The 20,393-nt window shown below is 41.0% G+C and overlaps 1 protein-coding gene across 1 annotated transcript; it reads left to right on the forward strand.

The window, feature by feature from the left end:
- Positions 1–13,509: 13,509 nt before the first annotated feature.
- On the forward strand, positions 13,510–19,186 carry PSMG4 (proteasome assembly chaperone 4). Its single transcript, XM_039342615.1, has 3 exons — positions 13,510–14,200; positions 17,707–17,782; positions 18,348–19,186. Exons 1-3 carry the CDS (start codon positions 13,979–13,981, stop codon positions 18,467–18,469), a joined length of 420 nt encoding a protein of 139 aa, XP_039198549.1. The 5' UTR covers positions 13,510–13,978; the 3' UTR covers positions 18,470–19,186.
- Positions 19,187–20,393: the final 1,207 nt, after the last annotated feature.

The raw sequence follows: 20,393 nt of genomic DNA on the forward strand, positions 1-20,393 counted from the left end.
ATCCTTTCTCCTGGCATCCTTCCTCTAACAATAATATATGAAGGAGTCTTATTGAGAATCAAGCCAGATATTAGCTGCAATCCAGTATAAAACATTCCTGGAATGAAAGCTGTCTGAAAGAAACCTTTCCTACCCCGGTGCTGGAAAAAAGCACCATAAGTTCTTAGGGATAAATATCCTCCATTTAAGAGAACTGGGAAGTCTGGCTGACTGATTTCCAACACATCTGGTGCATGGAGCAAGTCAGATGTATGCACTGAGGAGGGTATTCAGAGGAGCTTATGGAGGGGAGTGTTTTGAAGGCACATTGAAACATGCAATTATACTCTTTACCTATAAGCTAAAGCATGGGTGTCAAACTCGCCACGTCACATGACCTGTTGTGATATATCATGACTCTCTGCATTGCCAGCAATGGGGTGGGCGCGGATTCGGTATGATGAAACTGGCCCACAGGCTGGCAGATTGACATCCCTGAGCTAAAGGAAGATAGAATAAAGAATAAGCCAGTGGTTCTCAACCTGTGGATCGGGACCCCATTTGGGGTCGAACGACCATTTTACAGGAGTCGCCAAACAACGCAGTCCGCCATTTTTTTCCCCTTTTCCTTAGCTGTGCTACTCCCTTTTATTCTATTGGCTTTTGAAAGCCAATAGAATAGACTCTCTTGAATAGAGTCTAATTCTATTGGCTTTCAAAAGCCAATAGGAATTGTCCAGGCTGTCTCTGCCCTGCTGAGCCCGCCAAAAGTCCCATTCTGCAAACAATGCTGCAAGTTGTCTGCAGCGAAGGTGAGCTGTCTGGAAGTTTCCACCCCTCCCTGCTGAGCAACTACTAAAAATGTAAGTAAAAGAGGGCCAGGGGTGGGAGGTGGGAGGCCAGTGGACGCAGGGAGAGTTGCTGGCACGTGTGGGGCCCGGCAGGTGCCTTACCTCCCTTGGGCTGGGCCAGCTGGTAGCCCAGCCAGTGGTCGGCCTGCTCCGTCTCTGCCTCTTGCCAGCTATGCCTCGGCCTGGCACAGGGGGCGGCACCACGCATGCGCGGCGCTTCCAGGCAGGGAAAGTCCTTGACTTATGACTGGTTGGATAGTCCTCGACTTATGACTGGTTTAGTCCTCGACGTATGACCGGTGGTTTAGTCCTCGATTTACGACCGGTTGGAGGGTCGCAGCATTAAAAAGGTTGAGAACCACTGGAATAAGCAATCAAGAGTAGCAATGTACCACTCTCCTACAGTGCACAAGTAGTCCTTAACTTACAAAAGTCCATTCAGTGACCGTTCAGAGTTACAACACCACTGAAAAAAATTATTTATAAGCATTTTTCACACGACCATTGTGTCCTTCCCATGGTCATGAGATCAAAATTCAGACACTTGGCAACTAATTCATATTTATGACAGTTGCAGTGTTGAGCTGATGTGATTGCCTTTTGCCACCTTCTAACAAGCAAAGTCAATGGTGAAGCCAGATTCACTTAACAACCGGGTTACTAAGTTATCAACTATGGTGATTCATTTAACAACTGTGGTTGGAAAGGTCACCACATGGGACAAAACTCACTTAACAAATGTCTCATTTAGTAACAGAAATATTGGACTTAATTGTGCTCGTAAATTGAGGATTCTCTGTAATTTGGATTTCAAAAATTAGCTAGCCAGTCCTCAAAAAGGTTGATACTGATCATTGATGAAGACTTTTAATTTGGTCTTTGTTTTCATTTGCATCCATTTTAATTATATTTTATATTCCTATAGTCTGCATTTCCGTGTTTGTTGTAAACAGCCTAAAACATCTGCATAACTAAAAAGACTCTATAAATTCAATAATAAAACAATACAAAAAATATATCATAAATACACAATAAAAAGGAGGGAAAGTATAACATAAGCATAAAATGAAGCTATTTGATAACATTCAACTAAAGAAGGCCTGGAGGGAGGAAGTAGCCTTCAAGAGGCGTCTAGAGCAGTGGTTCTCAACCTTTTCTTCACTATGGACCCCCTTTAAATACCGTATATTCCGGCGTATAGGGCGACCTGGCGTATAAGATGACCTCCTAGTTCGACGCCAAATCGCAACACGATCAACGCCGAGTCACATGCCTAGAAAGTTGTCTTATATGCTGGAAACTACCAGTATTTCCGGCGTATAAGACGATCGACGCCGAGTTGCATGCCTAGAAAGTCGTCTTATACGCCAGAAACTACGTTATTTCCGGCGTATAAGACGATCAACGCTGAGTCGCATGCCTAGAAAGTTGTCTTATACGCCAGAAACTACCTTATTTCCGGTGTATAAGACGACTCGGCGTATAAGACGACCCCCGAGTTTGGAGGCTGTTTCGACGCTCTCAAAAGTCGTCTTATACGCCGGAATATATGGTACCTCTTGTGGCCATGAATTGTGGCCATGGAGCCCTCAAGACTTAACTCAAGATTTAAATCATAACATTTCTTCAAGCCTTTGTGGCCCCCCTGTGATAACATCACGGCTCCTAGGGGGCCCACGGACCACAGGTTGAGAACCACTCATTTAGAAGAGGCAGCAGCAGCAGAAGCCACTGGTGAATTTCACCATGAAGGGATTGATTACAGAGGATTACAGGTGATTACAGGTTCGTGAACCAAACAAGATAGCACTTTTCAGTTCTAAGCAAGCACAGTAGGATCTCTGACAATCTCATCAACTGAACAGATCTGGAACACTGAAGGCATTTTAAATTTGAGTTCTTTAGATCCCTGAATGTGGCTCAAAGAGTTTTTTTTCTGCAAAATTGGTTAACAGTTAACATATATCCAGGCAGGCATTCCACTCAACAACCTGGCTGCTGCATTCAGGTCTAGGACAAGTCGCTATGGCCAAGTTGCCGTGGCCAATTTACTGTGGCCAACTCGCTGCAGCCAATCTGCCGCAGCCAACTTACCATGGCACAACTCGCCACAGGACAAGAGTTACACTAATCTCAAAATGAATGGTGGAATAGTGTAATTAAAGAAAGGATGCAAAAGTAGGGACAAAATGAAATGTGAGTGACAGCAATTAAAATCATTTTTAAAAATTATTTTAAATAATTAAATTAACTTGTTGAATTGTCTCATGGAGCGTTATCCCATAGTGAGTGGGCCATGGCAAGTTGGCCATGACGAGTCGGCATGGTGAGTTCACCACAGCGAGTGGTCCCATTCCAGCTGCATTCTGTAATTCAGGGGTGTCAAACTCAATTTCATTGAGGGCTGCATCAGCATTGTGGTTGCCCTCGGGGGGGCTGGGTGGGTGTGGCCAGGGTGGGTGCGAGCTACTGGGTGGGCATGGCCAGCTCTACATCGTTTGCATCAAGGGTGCCTGTGGGGGCCTCGGCAGGAGTGGGACAGATCTGAGGGTCTCTGGCAGAAGGGGGTGGGACTGGGTCAAACGCCAAGGCATGGTCCATTTCTTCATTCCTCACAAAGGGTGACACCTCCCCAGCATGCACCCAGGGGGTGGGGCCAACACGGGAGGGGCTGGTTCCTCGCTGTTTCTAGATGGCCTTGTGGAGCTAAGACTGAATGCATTTCAGCATAGATGGCCACCACAAAATTATACATTGGCTCCCGGCCGGCCTGGGCCAGGACCAAGGAAGTGGGGGCCGCTCCCTCACTGTTTCCAGGATGGCTTTGCGGGCCACATGAAACCACTTCACAGGCCGCATCCGGCCCCCGGGCCTTGTGCTTGACATGTCTGCTGTAATCTATAGGCATCCAGTACTATAGTGATTAGAATAATGAAGGAATGTGTATCAGAACAGTGATTCAAATATATAAATCACTTGGTTTGTGATACAATACATATTTTATCATTGGTTTTTCTCCCCCCCTCCCCTTGGTTGAACACTTACGTCTCCACCTGCTATAGTTTCCACACCATGTGTAAAAGTATCCCATATACATCCTGTTACGGTAAAATAAGCATGAAGTGGTCAATAGCAACCAGGCTGTCTCTATCCAGAAAGGGCACATTAAGTATACCGGTTGAAACTGGGGATATGTGCTCCTGGCCATGGAGATGACTCTGAAAAGAAGGATTTTTGGAATACCCCCAAGTTACTTCTGGAGGGAGTTCACCCCTGTTTAGAATAGGCAAACTCTAGATTTCCCAAACCAAAAAAACAGCCACCCTTAAGATACCTATAATGCAGGATTCACTGTCAATATACCAGCACCATCCATCCTATCTGTGCATGCAGACATTAGTTTAGGACACACACAATGTCTCAAGAGTCAGATGTTGTGAAGAAATAAGGGATGAAAGTCACAAATATATGAATGGCATCTCCAAACTTTTCCAGACTGTTCCCAGTTGATGTTTAATGTTGTTGATATTCAGTAGTGCTGGGGATAAATTATTGCCCTGTAACATTCTACAGCAGTGTTTCCCAAACTTGACAATTTTAAGGCATGAGGACTTCAACTCCCAGAATTCCACAGCCAGCAACGCTGTTGAAGTCCACATGCCTTGAAATTGTCAAGTTTGGGAAACACTGTTCTACAGCATAGCTATCAGGGTCCCAAAATTACAGTGAGCTAGTCCTGGTCTCAGAGATTGTCCTGCAAATAGGAACGGAAAACCTTGCTCTAATCCCAGCTCATAAACATTGTTCAGGAGTCAAGAGTATCCATGGTCAATGGTATCAAGCTAGCCAGAATAAAGTGGGATCAATGGCATTGCACCTCCCCAGTCTCTCTTCCTCAGGAGATCATATGCAGGTAGTCCTCGACTTAGAACAGTTTGCTTAGTTGAAAGTTACTACGGCATTGAAAAAAAGTGACTTTATGACCGTTTTTCACAGTTACGTTTCCAGCATCCCCGTGATCATGTGATCAGAATTCAGAGGCTTGGCAGCAGGTTCATATTTATGTCTGTTGCTGTGTCCCAAGAGGTCATGTGATCCTCTTTGGTGGCCTTCTGACAAGTGGGAGTCAATGGAGAAGCCAGATTCACTTAACAACTGGGTTACTAACTTATCAGTTGCAACAATTCGCTTAATAACTGAGGCAAGAAAGCTCGTAAAATGGGACAAAATTCACTTAGCAAACAACGGAAATGTTGGACTCAATTGTGCTCGTAAGTCGAGGACTATCTGTACCACGACGACAATGGTTATTCTATCACCCCATCAGCCAGAACCCAGACTTGAAAAAAATTGAGATAGTTGGTCTCCTTCAAGAAATCTAAAATTGTGGAGAGACCACCCCACTCAAGCCCTTTGCCCCTCATCCTACCCCTCAAGGCCCTTATTTGTTGAAATCATTTGGTTTCAAAAAGAGCTTCTTTGTGGGTTGGATTGGTCCACTTCAAGGTTGGCATTACTACTCATCAGATCAGCATGAATAAATTAAGATAGACAGGGGCCAAGAGAGCCACAATGTTTTATTAACATCCTCAGATCCCAGAAGATTAATATAATCCATGCTATTGACTCAGGTGATGCAGCAGTCAGAAAGAAGCATATCAAAAGCATGAATATGAACAATTTGATACTCCATTCATCGGCTGGATGATGGCCAGGACTATAATTGAATAATTAATTCCTGAACCTGACCCACAAAAATATCAGTTTCACCTCACATATAAAAGTGGAAGTGGGTTGCTTTGCTTTGGTGAATTTTACTAGCAGCCATTAAGAAGATAACTCATGCCCTCCGAACAAAGAAGATGTCCTTTTTCTCCAAATAATAGTGGTGGCTCTGTTTGAAAGAAAGTACTAGTTTTTCTGACTGTAGGTGTCTGCGCCCTAAAAAAAAAAGAAAAGCAGGCTTTCCCTCCCCCATCTCTAGGACGAGAGTGTTAGAAACCGAACACATTTCATAGTCAACAGTAGTTAGAGGAGCCATTATACTGAATAATAGCAGGTTCCTATTATTCTCGGCAAGGCATCTCACTTGATCCCAGTCTCTGGTACGTTTCAAACCTATACAGTTATTTTTATGCAGAACTTTACATTCCACGCTAGGAAAGGAATTATCCCGAATCTGCATTTTTAATGTTTTGCTTCTCTTCAATTTTATGCCTTCCTTAATTCTTCAGAGACTGTCTTCCTCCTTCATTGAAACTCTGCCCACAGATTCCCTGACGCTCGGTCTGGCCACACACTGAATCAGATTCCACCTACTGTGGTTTCCTAGGCAACCAGTTTGGCCTTGGAAACAAGCTGCAATGAAAAAAAAAAGGACCCCTCTGTCTTCGTGTCCTGTAACATTTTCAGTTCTGACAAGACCGTCTCCTGGCTTAAAAAGCCAGAATATGGAAACAAATGAATGTCTTCTTTTGTTATCCCCCCCCCCCCGTGAATTTTGAAGGAAAAGAGCAGAGAACTGCTGGAAAGCAATGCCTGGAACAACATTTATTTTACACCTTTTTCTGTGCCGTTTGAGCATATGGCTATGGTGTTGAAATAAAAGAAGGCGTTAAGACCGCAATGCTATCAGTTTTCTTGCTGGCAGGTCACAAAATATTATTTCAGAATTGAGCAGCAATACCACCACTGTGGGCATCCTTGGGGGAGGGAAGAGAGGGGGACATTGCAAAGCACACATCATGGTGTTGCAATACAAACTTTGCTCCTTCTTCACGAGTCTTGTGATGTAAGAGGTAGAGTGTGTGCTGCCATTTTGACAAAATCTCTAGGTTTTTGTCCACTCCCACATAGATTGCAGTTTAGAATGATATCCGTTTATGGGGCCATATGTCCTGTTGTGGGATTTCATTCTGAATAGACATGTATCAGATTGCAATTCTATCCCTGGCCTAATGGCCTCCAGATGGGTCTACATCTACCGTCAATGTAGTTAGCTGGGAGTTATAATCCAACCATCATTCATTATAGCCTTGGCAGGACACCTAATGGGGGAATCTCATTGTAGACTTTGTAGAAGGAAAGCTGTGTTTGTCTATGATAGTCAAAAATCAGAAAGAGTCTGGTAGCATTTTTTAAGAAAAAAAAACAACATTTTATTATGAGACATAAGTCCTCATGCAGGTGCCACCAGACTGATTTCTAGCTGGGGAAGTCTATGAAAACAATCTGAAACCAACATTCAGCATAATTTTATGCCCTTTTTCATAGATGTAAGCAGTGGTGGGATTCAGCCGGTTCACACCATTTTGGCAGAACCGGTAGCTAATTTTTAGTTGCCCAGGCCCCGAATGGACTTCCGGAAGCGGCATCCACACAGAGAAGTGGTTGTTCACATATCTGAATCCCACCACTGGATGTAAGGCTCACAGACTTCAGTGAGACTTACACTGCAGTATTGCAGGGTTCAGCACCTCTTTTCACTGATACGTTGAAAGGTTCAAAAGAGAAACCAGTGCCATAAAGATTTTAGTTAACCACAGCTTCTAAATCTGATGTCATTCAGATATGTTGGTCCGACACAGAGGATAATGGGAATTATGTTTGATTAAGCATTGATTAAGCATTTCTGTGTCTTTTTTAAAAACCCGAAGTATGTGTAATACTACTTTCAGTGAGTAGTTCTATTACTCTTGAGGACAAGGCAAACCAAACATGCTTACAATCCAGCAACAAGGGAAGATTATCGTCAGCTGTTCTGTGTGCAGATAGGGTTTCATCCCTGGCAGCTACAGTTAGGAGTAGAGAAGCTTGTGGTTTTTAAGATCTGCTGGCATCGTAGATAACACTGAGCTTGTTGCCCATACAGTCAGATTCTAAATGCAGCAGTTCCCTGGGTTCCTGGTCATGAACAGAGATGAATTGATCTTCAAAACGCTTCCAAAAAGAGGTTGAGGGAGGAGACTCTCAACAGATCCATATCAAGCATTCATGGAGTGCATGTAGAGCTCCTGCCTGGCCTATTTTATTGCTTAATAGATACACTGCAGTGCCTCTAGGTGAGATGAGTGACAAACAAGTCAAAACTAATAAAATTAAAGTAATAAAATAAAATAGGTTGTCTGGAGCAAGAGGGTAGCAAATGCTGAATTCAGAGACCACATATTCTTTCCTCTTCTGACTTCATAAGAGGTAAGATCAAGAATCAGCTCTCGTCTGGTGTTTGTCAAAGGAAGTAAGAGATGTGGAGTTTCCTGAACCATTTTGCTTAGATAATTGGATTTTTCTAAACAGTAGAAATGTGTGTATTTACAGACAGACTAATATTACAAGCACACCCTAGTAAGAAGTGAGCTGCTTCCCAAAAGAGTAATTCTTAACTCCTAAATGTAACAAGGGAAACTTAGCTTTTCATATAAACTTTCCAGGCAGGAAAATGGTTTCATAGTTAAACACATCCACACTTTGTTACAAAATTCCTGCATGCTGCAACATTAGAAGGACAAAGAAAGCTCTGGAGACTTTGTCATGTTGCTTTTTTTTTTCTTTCTCGCAAATATGTAAGCAGAGAATAATGGAAATACAAGACAAAGGAAAACTGTGGAATTTCCAGAAAAACAACTGGCTCCCTCTTTCAGTACAAACTCTTGTCTGTCTCTCTGCAGCAGTATTTGCACAACACATTCACTTGTGGTTAACAGAATTATGGTTTATTTAACCTAATTGTCTGCGTTCAGACATCTCACTTAACCATAAGCTAACTACGCTGGCTGGGCTCAATCTCTCCTCTGACATATATCTATTGGTACATGAATCAGATAGATTCCAGATATGACAGTAATCCATTAGGTAATAGAAAAAAATCCATTTGTTTCCAATTGAGTCCAAAATTTTTGTTGTTAAGTGAGACATTTGTTAAGTGACTTTTGACCTATTTTATGTCCTTTCTTGCCACAATTGTTAAGGGGATCATTGCAGTTGTTAAGCTAGTAACATGGTTGTAAAGCGAATCTGCCTTCCCCATTACTTTTTTCAGTGCTGCTATAATTTTGAACAGTCACTAAATGAACTGTTGTAAATTGAGGACTACCTGTATATATCAACAAATTAGTCCCACAAATGGTCCCACTCCATTCTTCTGGGACCAAAGCAAGCAGATGTTTAACTTGGAGAAGGGACCATTGCAAGTCATATAATAGTTGTCTTAAAATGTATGAGGGTTTGTTGCAAGATGATGGAGCAATTTGGTTTTTTTATTCCTTGTTCCTCCAGGAATGAGTTGGCTTAATGAGTGCCAATTAAAAAAAATGCAAAGTAGATTTCATCTAGAGCTTACAAATATTTTTTCCTGCTTGTTGTATGGAAACTGGTTGATTCTACTTCATTTGAGCCCTGATGGCATCGTGATTAGAATGCAATACTGTATTGCAGATTAGCTCTGCCTACAGTCTGGAGTTTGATCCTGACAGGATTCAAGGTTGACTCAGTCTTCCATCCTTCCAAGGTCGTTAAAAAAAAACATGCCCTAGATTGTTGGGGGCAATATGCTGACATTATAAACTGCCCAGAGAATGCTGTAAAGCACAATGGGATAGTATATAAGTCTAAGTGCTATTGCTTATTTATAAATGTGAAGGGAAGGTTTGATGGACATGAGTTGTAAACGACTTCCTGCATCATTCATAAGATTGAACAAGATCTTTCAGCTCCATTATTCTGTTTTATGAATGAGACAATATGTGGACAAAGCAGTTTCCACTGTGGAGGAATGTAGTCTGGATTCCCAGGAGGGAGGAAGTACATTCCAGAGGAACAAAAGACAGTGAAGTTTAGATAGTATGAGTGGGAGGAGGAGAGCCATAACAGCTCCTCCCTAGGAATTCTCAGAGTATATGTTTAATGGTGTAAGTAGTTTGCTTTAGTTTGGCAAGATTTCTAACTATGGGTGAGGAACAATAAAGGAAACTGCTTGGAAGAACCTTTGTGTGTCTTCCTTGATCCACAATCAAATCCTCTGGAAAAAGCTGACAGAGATTGTGGCAATAGCTGATATCTATAACTGCTTATTTATACCATTCTTGAACCATGCAAGTGTGGTTTGCTAAATATGTACAATTTTCATTTAAATTCAGCATACTTTTTACACACTAATAAAAAAACAGAATCGGCAAACCATGGATGCCTCATGAATATTTATAACAGGCAGAGACTCCAGATAGAAATAATAAAAATTCTCCATCTAGTGGACAGATGAGCTATCACATCTCTGGATCTTGGGTGCAAGGCTGACATTTATGCTGTGATAATCCAAAGCAGCAATGAGTTTGCAGTTTTTTAACAAATGAAAGGCTTCAAAGTCAGTATTAACAACAAAAAAGGTGATAGCATGCATAGTTTTCATTGGATTTTCTTGAGTTTTGCAGATAAACATAAAAAGCTTTTTGTAAGAATTTAAGAACATTAAGATTCAGCATTATATATTGATTAATCCCAACTCTTTCCCACTTGAAGACCAGGTTTTGGCATTTATGCAATATTTAAGTCTAAAAATAGTAGACATGACCACATCAATGCATGTGTTCATAAATCTCTGTGCTTTCAGGTCATTTTTCCTGATGATTAAAATTGTAAATAAGAAGATATAGTTTGAGAATGTAACTGGATTGTTTATAGCTCATTGTCCTCAGCAAATATAGGGAACTAGATATACTCAGTAAATAATGGTTCTATCAGTTATGCTTTAGTACAGGGGTGTAAAACTGCCGGCCCATGGGCCGGTTGCATCATATGGAGGCCACGCCCACCCCAACTCTGGCAATGCAAAAAAAAAATCACGATACGTTGCGACACGTCACGTGACATGGCGAGTTTGATACCCGTCCTCTAGTATGTTATGTGATTACAGATAGTCCTTGATTTATAACCATTCGTTTAGTGACTGTCCAAAGTTACAAAGGCACTGAATAAAGTGACTTACGGCTGTTTTTCACAGTGACAACATTGCAGCATCCCAACGGTCACTTGATCAAAATTCAGACATTTGGCAACTGGTTCATATGGATGATGGCTGGTGTGGCCACTTTTGCGATCTTCTGACAAGCACAGTCAAAGGGGAAGCCAGATTCAATTGTGGCTCAATTGTGATTGTAAGTCAAGAACTAACTGTATGTCTAATAATGGAATAGGAAGTAAAACTGCAACCATAACTGTAAATAGGTGCAGGCATAAGAAGATAGAGATCTGCTAGTAGATCTCTAGTGTTATTGGTAGTTTGTTCCTGATTTTCCATGATCTGACAGATGTAATTTCACTAGGATTATGTGTCACTGAATTTTTGTGAATTTTCAGATGGTTATACGTCTGCCATCATATCTTGCCACCTTATCTTTTGTCAGCTTCTTTGCAATTGGTTATTTTTTTTCCCCCATCAATCAGTGTCTTCTCCAATGACACCTGCATTCATATATTTAAACTTTATTAATAAATATTTAAATAGATAAACTTCATTTAGTACTGAGCAATATCTTCTTCCTCATGATATATTCAATAGTCTCCAGCATCATAATTCAAATTCTCTTCCTTAAGCCTTTCTGATGATCCAGCTTTCACAGCTACATGTTACAAATACAAAAACTGTAGCCTTGACAATATATACCTTTAAAGTCAATATTGATGTCTCTGCACTTTTTTCTAGAAATGACTCAGTTATTCTTCCAAATGGGGGTTTCTTTGTTTCAAGGCTACTGTCACCATTCATGTGAACTCTTCATCCTAGCAAGATAAAGTCTTTACTATTTCAACTTTTCTTCTATTTGATTATTGACACAATTTGTGGAAAGGAGGGAATATTAAGCAGCAGATAGCTTTTCACTTTTGATAAGAGATTTCAAAGGTTTTCATCACTTCCAGCCATCATAGTGTTATCATCAGCACATCTGAGTTTGTTGATATTTCTTCCAGCATTTTTAATCCCAATTTCCTCTAGTTCAGTGGTTCTCAACCTTTTTAATGCCGCAACCCCCAACCGGTCGTAAGTCAAGGACTACTCAACTGGTGCAGCACCGTTTGCAGAATGGGACTTTTGGCGGGCTCAGCAGGGCAGAGACAGCCTGGACAATTCCTATTGGCTTTTGAAAGCCAATAGAATTAGACTCTATTCAAGAGAGTCTATTCTATTGGCTTTCAAAAGCCAATAGAATAAAAGGGAGTAGCATAGCTAAGGAAAAGGGGAAAAAAATGGCGGACTGTTTTTGTTTGGCGACCCCCGTGAAATGGTCGTTCGACCCCAAATGGGGTCCCAACCCACAGGTTGAGAACCACTGCTCTAGGGTCAAGATTTCTCAAGATACGTATTTGGTATATAAACTAAGCAGATAAGATTATGTATTACAACCTTGCACACTTCTTTTGTTGTTCAGTTGTTCCATACAGGTAATCCTCGACTTATGACCACAATTAAGCCCAAAATTCCTTTGTTAAGTGAGACAGGCACCAAATATTAATAATATGATCTCAGGTCCCTCTGCCTCTTTTGAATCTGGTTTATACATCTGGCTTTTCTCATTCCATGCATTACTGAAATCTTGATGGCAAAAATATTAATTTAGTAGAAGATTATGTGTGGTTCTATTAACATTATTTTGCACTGTACTATAAACCGATCTTTTACCATCCCTTGGCCACTGCTATTTTCTATACCTACTTACAAACCACAAGTAGCAGTTTAACTGCGTCACCCTCTTGTAGGATTATAAAAGTACAGCTGGTAAATATTCAGCGCCTGCATCTTTGTTATTAGTAATATTTTATAGGGCCCTTTTGATTACTTTTGCAGAATGTTTGGCTGTAGTTCAGTAACTAAAACTTGTATGTATTAATTAATTAATTTATTTCATATATTTGATAGTTACTCCATATATTTGCACCATGTTTTTTTTTCTCCAGCAACTCTTTGCATCGTCTTTTGTCATGCTCATCATTGTCCAAATATATTTTTAGAGATTTTTTTCTAATTTTTAGAGATTTTTTTTCTAATTTTCATCTCTCTTACTATTACTCATTTGCTTGTTCTTCGCATTATTTATAGAACTCTTTGTTTCTTCTTGTTGTTCCCTGAAAAGATTTACTGAGGCAAAATTCTGTCTGTTTCTATCGCCTTTTAAATTCTGCCTTTTATTAGATATTTTCAGTATATCAACAGAATTATTTTACCTTATTTTCTGTTTTACATTTTGGGTATTTTATTTGCTTCCTCTTCAATGATACCATAAATGTCAGTCCTTCAGGCATTGTTTTTAACGAACCTAATCCATTGAATCTAATCCTTTTCTCCATTGCACAATAATTTGGAATATTTCTGAAATTATATCTTATTGGGCTGGTGATTCTATTGATTTCCTTTCATTATAATTTAGCGAGGAATTTGCAGTCTGAACTGCAGTCATCACAAGGCATTGGTTTTGTTGACTGAATGGAGCATCCTTATTTTTGCTTGTCTAAGTGTTGCTTATCAATACGATTTTGTCCAACAACCAGGAATAAGACACTCAAAAGGCTGGACAATGTTTGATTTTAAGACTGCCTGCAAGAGAACATGAAGAGAAAAAAAGAGGGCGTGTCTTCTTTTTGCCAGACGTCTGGAAACCTTGACTCAAATTAAGATCATTTCAGCAGCTGAATTCTTATCCATTTCTTGATCTGCTTTTCTTCTGTGATCTGCTTGATATTTTAATGATCCCAATTTTCTAGAACATCGGGTTAAAGAAGTCAGTCATAATTTCCTTGTGCAGTAAGAATGGACAGGACTGCAACTTAAACGCCAAACCTCTTTTGAGTAACGACTGTTTCTAAAGCTAAGGATTGCACAACAAGGTGGGCTAAACTGTGGTTATGGCCAGCGATGGGTGAATTTAACCTAAGCGAACCATTCCTTTATGGTTCAGCGTGTTATAAAAAAATAAATAAATTAGAAAATGAAGTCGAAAGCCATGGAAGTCAAGACGCCGCTTGGAGAAAGACAAAAAGTAAGCGAGGGCCACGCCCGCTTCTGGCCAACTGACAAGCAGAAGCTGCCGGGAAGTGCCGGCGCGATCGGGGATCGCTTGCTTTGGCCTACCATTGCCAGCGACGCCTGCTGAGTAGCGGCGATGGAGGGAGCGCAGGAATCGGGAAAAGGAGACGCCACCGAGAGGCTTTCGGCTCCCGCCCCGCCGGCTGAAGAAGGGGGAATCTCGCTGCACAATTTTTGCGGACGTTTAGCGGAGCACCTGGTGCACTTCCACGCCATGCGCCTGCAGGACTCGCTTTTCCTTTGGGTCGGGGATGGGCCGGAGCTCAGCAACTTGGCGGTGGCCATGTGCACCCCCCGCGTGAGTTCCGGACCTTTTGCTCCTCTGGGGTTGCAGCGTGGGGGTGGGGGTGGTAAAGGAAGTTGCAGACGATGCACATCATATTGCAAAGTGAGGTAGTTGCAGGTTGGCTCCCAACATAGGTAGCAATCATTGTCTCCGCAGATGCAAGCCGTGGTCTTTTTTTTTTTTTTTTTAACAGAGCTGTGCTGAGGTGAACTCCTCCTGCAGCTCAGCTTACAGGTAGTCCTCAATTTACGACAACAATTGAGCCCCAAAATTATGTTGCTAAGTGCTAAGTGAGAAATTGGTTAAGTGAGTTTTGCCTCATTTTATGACTTTGCCTGCCGCATTTGTTAAGTGAATCTGCTTTCCTCATTGATTTTGCTTGTCAGAAGGTTGGAAAAGGGAAATCACATGACTCGGGGACACTGCAGCCATCGTAAATCTGAGTCAGTTGTCAAGCGTCAATGTAAATCGTGTGACCATGGGGATGCTGCAACAGTCAGAAGTGTGAAAAATGGTCATAAATCCCTTTTTTAAGTGCCGTTGTAACTTTAAACAGTCACTAAACGAACTGTTGTAAGTCGAGGACTACCTGTATTTCCCCAGAGGTTGATTCCCACAATTTCCACAAGGACATCACGACCTTAAAATACTCTCGTAAGAAAAGTGTTAGAGGGTCCTGAGGAGGGGCACATCATCCCCAGCCCTTGGGATCATTTTTGTATAGGTGAGCAGGAGCAGCCCACTTTCAAATTCTTGCTAAGAAAAGAACTTAAACAGAGCCTGGTGCTCAACTCTAGGGAGGTACAACTTAACATATTTTCCTGCCTCTCTTGTACTGATTTCCCCCCCCCCCCAATGCACCTCCTGGTTTGTGGGAATGGAACACAATCAGATTCTTCAGGAAATCTGTTTTCCAACTTTCCGGCACCAAAATAAAGAATGGGTTTTTCTATTTTTTTCCCCCTTCAGGAATGGACCCTGGGATTGATCACTGAGATTGTTTGCTTTGACAGCCTCAGCAATCGTTATGGAGGCTAAGCTGTGGGTTTGTACATCACTCAGAGCTACACTGCATTATGGTTCTGTGTCATTTGGGGATGCAAGACACATTTTCTCATTTCGGTGGAGTCATAACTTGATAAGTTTGCGGGCTTATCAGTTAAGATCAGTGAATCTGATGCTATCCTAATTTTCAGGCTATGTTCATTTGATATCAGGAAACAGTTGAGCTAGGTATGTGTAGCTGCTAGCCTATCAAAGAGAAGGGTTAATGGGGGGACATGATAACTGCCTTCCAGGATTTGAGGCGCTGTCTCAGAGAAGAGGGGATTCTCCAAAGCATCAGAAGGCAGAACAAGAAGTAATGGGTAGAAACTTGTTAAAGAGAGGTACAGTCTAGAAGAAAGGAGAAACTTTCTGACAGTGAGAACAATTAATCAATGGAATTGCTTGACTCCTGTGGTTATGCGTCTTCTACATTGGAGGTTTTCAAGAACAGACTGGACAACCATTTGATTGGGATGGTATAAGACTCCTGCCTTCATCAGGGGGTTGGACTAGAAGACCTCTGAGGTACCATCCAGCCCTATGATTCTAATATATCTTAGTTTCTGAAACCAAGAGACCATAGGATTGAGCTGATATTGGTGTCAAAAAAGGCTATATATAACATTTTATGTACCAATTATCTACAATCAGTGCTTATTATTTCACAGTACTTTTTGTACAGTTTTGTTGTTGCCCAGAAGAAACTCCATTTGGCTACTGTTTTGTACTTTTTTAACAGGAGCTTTTAAAGATTGTTGGCATATATGCATAATGAGAGCAAATTATGCCTGGGAATAAAAGTAGTCATGGATGAATGTGTAAGGAGTACCTGTTATAATGGCATAGACATCTGCTCCTAATTATGATGGTGGTACAATGATGAATCATGTGCCACAATTACCTTTTGTACTTGCGTTGTGACACTGTAGACATATACCTAGGTAAGGTTTACATCCCTCATTCATCCATGGCACACATTTATAGATGGCAAAAGTCTATTGGTATATAAATATATGTGCACATTTGAATGCAGATGATACCTTCTAATTGACAGAATCTGAATGATTGCAGAGATTAATTAGATTGTGTGATGCAGTGAGGAACATGTGGTTAATGTATCAAAACCCAAGGTAGTTGTGTTTTGACAGGGAAAATGGAACAATGAATTTCAAGTGACACAGATGAATACATGATATTGTAATATGCTTTATAGACAAAAAATGTGAGGAGAATAGTTGTGGGTAGAAAATGGTGTGTTGAATGTTTGTTGAAAGAAGCAAAAATAGTTATGTATAAAACCAAGCTACTCTCCAGTTCGTTGCACAGGTAGTCCTTGACTTACAATCACAATTGGATTGGAATCTTAATCATTGAGCGATGGCGTCAGTGAGCTGTCACATGACTGTTTTGCTTAACAAATGCAATCCTGGCACTCATGGTTGTGGTCATTAAGCAATTTTGTGGGTCCTTAAGCTGATGGGAGTCCACCGTAAGGAGTCAGAGTGCCTTTAGAAACAGTCTGACAGGGAGCATTTTCAGCCCCAGAGTGGAGAGAGAGGCAAGTCTCTCTGATCAGATTGGAATTTGGAGAGAGAATTGGATTTTGGAGAGAGAATTTTCAGCACCGGAGTGGACATTTTCTTTATAAAATCCAAGCAAATTTTCAATCCCAGAGCAGAGAGACTTTCCCTGATAGCTTTCCCAGTGACTCTCTGGGGTAGCCATAAGGAGAAATTGCAAATGGTATCACATGATTGTGGGGCACTTGGTAACCAGTTGTAAGTATAAATGGTTTGCCAAATGCCCAGATCTCAATTATATGACTGCAGGGGCCCCTACAGCAGCTGTAACTTTAGGTCAGGGTTGTCAAGCTGCTGGCCCATGGGCCAGATGCGTCACGCCAAAACCACACCTACCCCATTGCTGGCAATGGGGAAAAAGTTGTAATATGTTGCGACATGTCATGTGACGTTGCTTGACACCCCTGCTTTAGGGAACAGTTATAGGAACTTTTGCTCAGCTACTCTGAATGATTGTTGAACAAATGGTTGCAAGTTAAAGATTTCCTGTAAGAGTTTGTTACGTTGGTAGGAACATAATGTTTGACACTGTGAAAACACTGCTATATAATACTGCAGAACCTGAAAGATAATTATATGTACTGTATATGCTCAAAGTTTAATTTGATTTGCCCTGCTTTCACCTCAGGCTCTTAAAGGCATTAAATCTAGTTAGATATGAGCTTTCTGCTTTGTGACCTTTCATTTTAGCACTTCTGTTCTTTTCATACATCTTTGGAATGAGGTTTGTAGAAAACAAATATTAAGTAAAAGGTTCAGGTAAAAACTGTATCTTCGGTGGCATCAGTATTAGGGAAAATTCCTTAATTATAGCAATATTTTTGCCTGAGTAGAGGATCTGTGTATGTATGAGTGCACAGAATTGCTCCTAAAACCTTTTCTTTGTTCCAGGATTCCATTCCGGCATCTACCTTACTTTTTGGCAATGCTTCTGACAACACCTCAAATTCTTTAGCTCAAAAACTAGGTATGTATGTGCATGGATTTTTAAAACTTAACACAGGGAAACGAAAAAAAATCTATGACCACATAGGTTGGGCTTAATTGACAGCCTTTGTATTTGCTGGGCATCATGATTTAAAAAATAGTGGCCCGGATCATAATAAATCTTGTGAGCTTTCACCAATCTTTGAGCATGTTTATTTTTATTGTTTTAAATAAGGGTGAGGAACTATGGCCCTTTTATGACTTGTGGACTTGAACTCCCTGAATTCCTGAGCCAGCCATGTGGAGTTGAAGTCCACAAGTCATAAAGGGGCCACAGTTCCCCACTTCTGCTTTAATTAATGCTGCTTCCCAGGTAACACCTGGGGATATTGAAAGCAATTCAATTCCTGTTTAAAATAAGCCTTTTATCCTGAAGAACTCCCCAAATGTTATGTGGGGAATTTGTCCTAAATGTAAAGCAATTACCTCCCAAACTCACATCTGTCTTCGTCAGCTTTGGAACTGGGAGAAACACATGATAGCATTTGATTTCTGCTATGTCTTCCTTCAAAGGTTGATAGACTTGTGCTTTGTTTATGTTTTAGCCAGCAAGACTAAAAAACAGATTTTTGTCAGCTATAACATTCAGAATACCGACAGTGGCTTCATACTGCTTGTAGAAAATCGTATCAAGGAGGAAATGGCAACTTTCCCAGACAAATTTTAGTTTGGGATAGTTACATATTTTGTTTTTCTAAGATTTTTTTTTTAAAGTCATGATTTTTTCTCGTTGAGTTATATATTTGGGATGGCAGAATGCATTCAGTTGGATTAAGCTTTTTTTTTGAACTAATGAATTAATCTACATATATAATAAAAGCAAAGGAAAAGGAAAGAAGTATTCAGCTCCTCAAATATTCCTGTTGGGAAAATATAGTGCAGCAATATTTGACAGATGTTGCCACCTACTGTTTCTGCTTGATATGACATAGATCTGTTTTGAATTTTCTGATCATACGTGATAGTTCTGTGGCATCCAGTCAATGATAAAATGAATCTGTTCAGTGGGAAGTATCAGATTTGAAATGGATTTGTTGCAGAATATATGCCCATAGCAAACAAAGTCAAGGAAAAAGACTTAAAACTTATAAGGGTACAGTTTTATCAGCTTCCCTAGCAATTTTTAACGGACTGATATACAATTGGATTGACTACTTTCCCGTTTTATGGGCACCAGCAGTGAGCTGGCTTACATTTTTTTTTCAGGAAAGGGGGAAACATCTAGAAGAACATCTGTGAGATGAGGCAGAAAAGGAGACACTGACTCCTTCTCAGAAAAATGAATTTCAATGTATAAAGTAAAATAGCTAGATGTAGATTGTATTATAAAGAAAACCACTTATGCTGTCAAATTAAAACAATAAACCAATATATACTTACCATATGTGCTTTGTGATTCATCCATTAAATCAATTACAAGACAAGCTACATTTCAGTTGATAAAAGTTAGAATGTTTTGCCCATCCAGGTCTATGGACCCCGTAAAACCTATGCACAGACTGCCAAGGGGCCACTGGACCCAAAGTTAAGAATCCCTGGTTTACAGTGGAAATTTCAGTGAAAGGCTTGTAAGGAATTTGTGTTCCTTATGTCACATTGGCTAACTTTCACTGCAACTGCAAGAACAAGTTTAACTCTATTTCTACAGAATTGCTGCATAATTCCTAGAGGCTATTTACTGTTTAGGGACAGGATTTACTTTTGCAGGACAAGTTTGTGTTGTTTTTTGTTTTCCAGATCTCTAAAACCTATACTTAAGAAAGTCAAATCTACCCTGTTAGATCAGTGGTTCTCAACCTTTTTAATGCCGCGACCCCCAACTGGTTGTAAGTCAAGGACTAAACCGGTCATAAGTCAAGGACTAAACTGTCGTAAATCAAGGACTATCCAACTGGTCCTAAGTCGAGGACTTTCCCTGCCCGGGAGTGCCGCGCATGCGTGGTGCCGCCCCCTGCACCGGCCGAGGCATAGTTGGCAAGCGGCAGAGACAGAGCACGCGGACCACCGGCTGGGCCACCAGCTGGCCCAGCCCAAGGGAGGTAAGGCACCCGCCGGAAAAGGAGAAAAAATGGCGGACAGCCTTGCTTGGCGACCCCCGTGAAATGGTCTATTGACCCCAAATGGGGTCGCAACCCATAGGTTGAGAACCGCTGTGTTAGATAATGGGAAAAGTATATTTAACCCAGTATTCTTTGCCTCAAGCTACCAATCAGTTGCTCTAAATCAGATCTGACTTTTTCATTTGGCTTTCGGGAGTTTTCTCTGAAAGTATAATAGCTGTATTAAAGGTATTGAAGACTTCAATAGCTGTTTTCCTTCTTATTTACATACTGCTCCAGCTGCTGAATTTTAGCAGGGCATTCTTAGCAAGGCAAGGAGTGGCATGGTGGACTAGTGGTGAAGTTGCTCACCTTGCACTTGGAAGGTTGAGAGTTTAATCCTAGCTAGTGGCAGATATTTCTGTCCTAGAGCACAAAGACAAAAATACTTGCTGTGAACTCTATGTAGGTATCAGGAAGGGCATCTGGCAAGTAAATGCTCAGCTTCATTTAGTCACCCTGATTCTACTCCGAATAGAAAAAAGGGAGGTG

This window comes from Crotalus tigris, unplaced genomic scaffold (assembly GCF_016545835.1).
Source record: "Crotalus tigris isolate CLP2741 ecotype Arizona unplaced genomic scaffold, ASM1654583v1 scf7180000017551.9496454, whole genome shotgun sequence".
Lineage (NCBI taxonomy): Eukaryota > Metazoa > Chordata > Lepidosauria > Squamata > Viperidae > Crotalus > Crotalus tigris.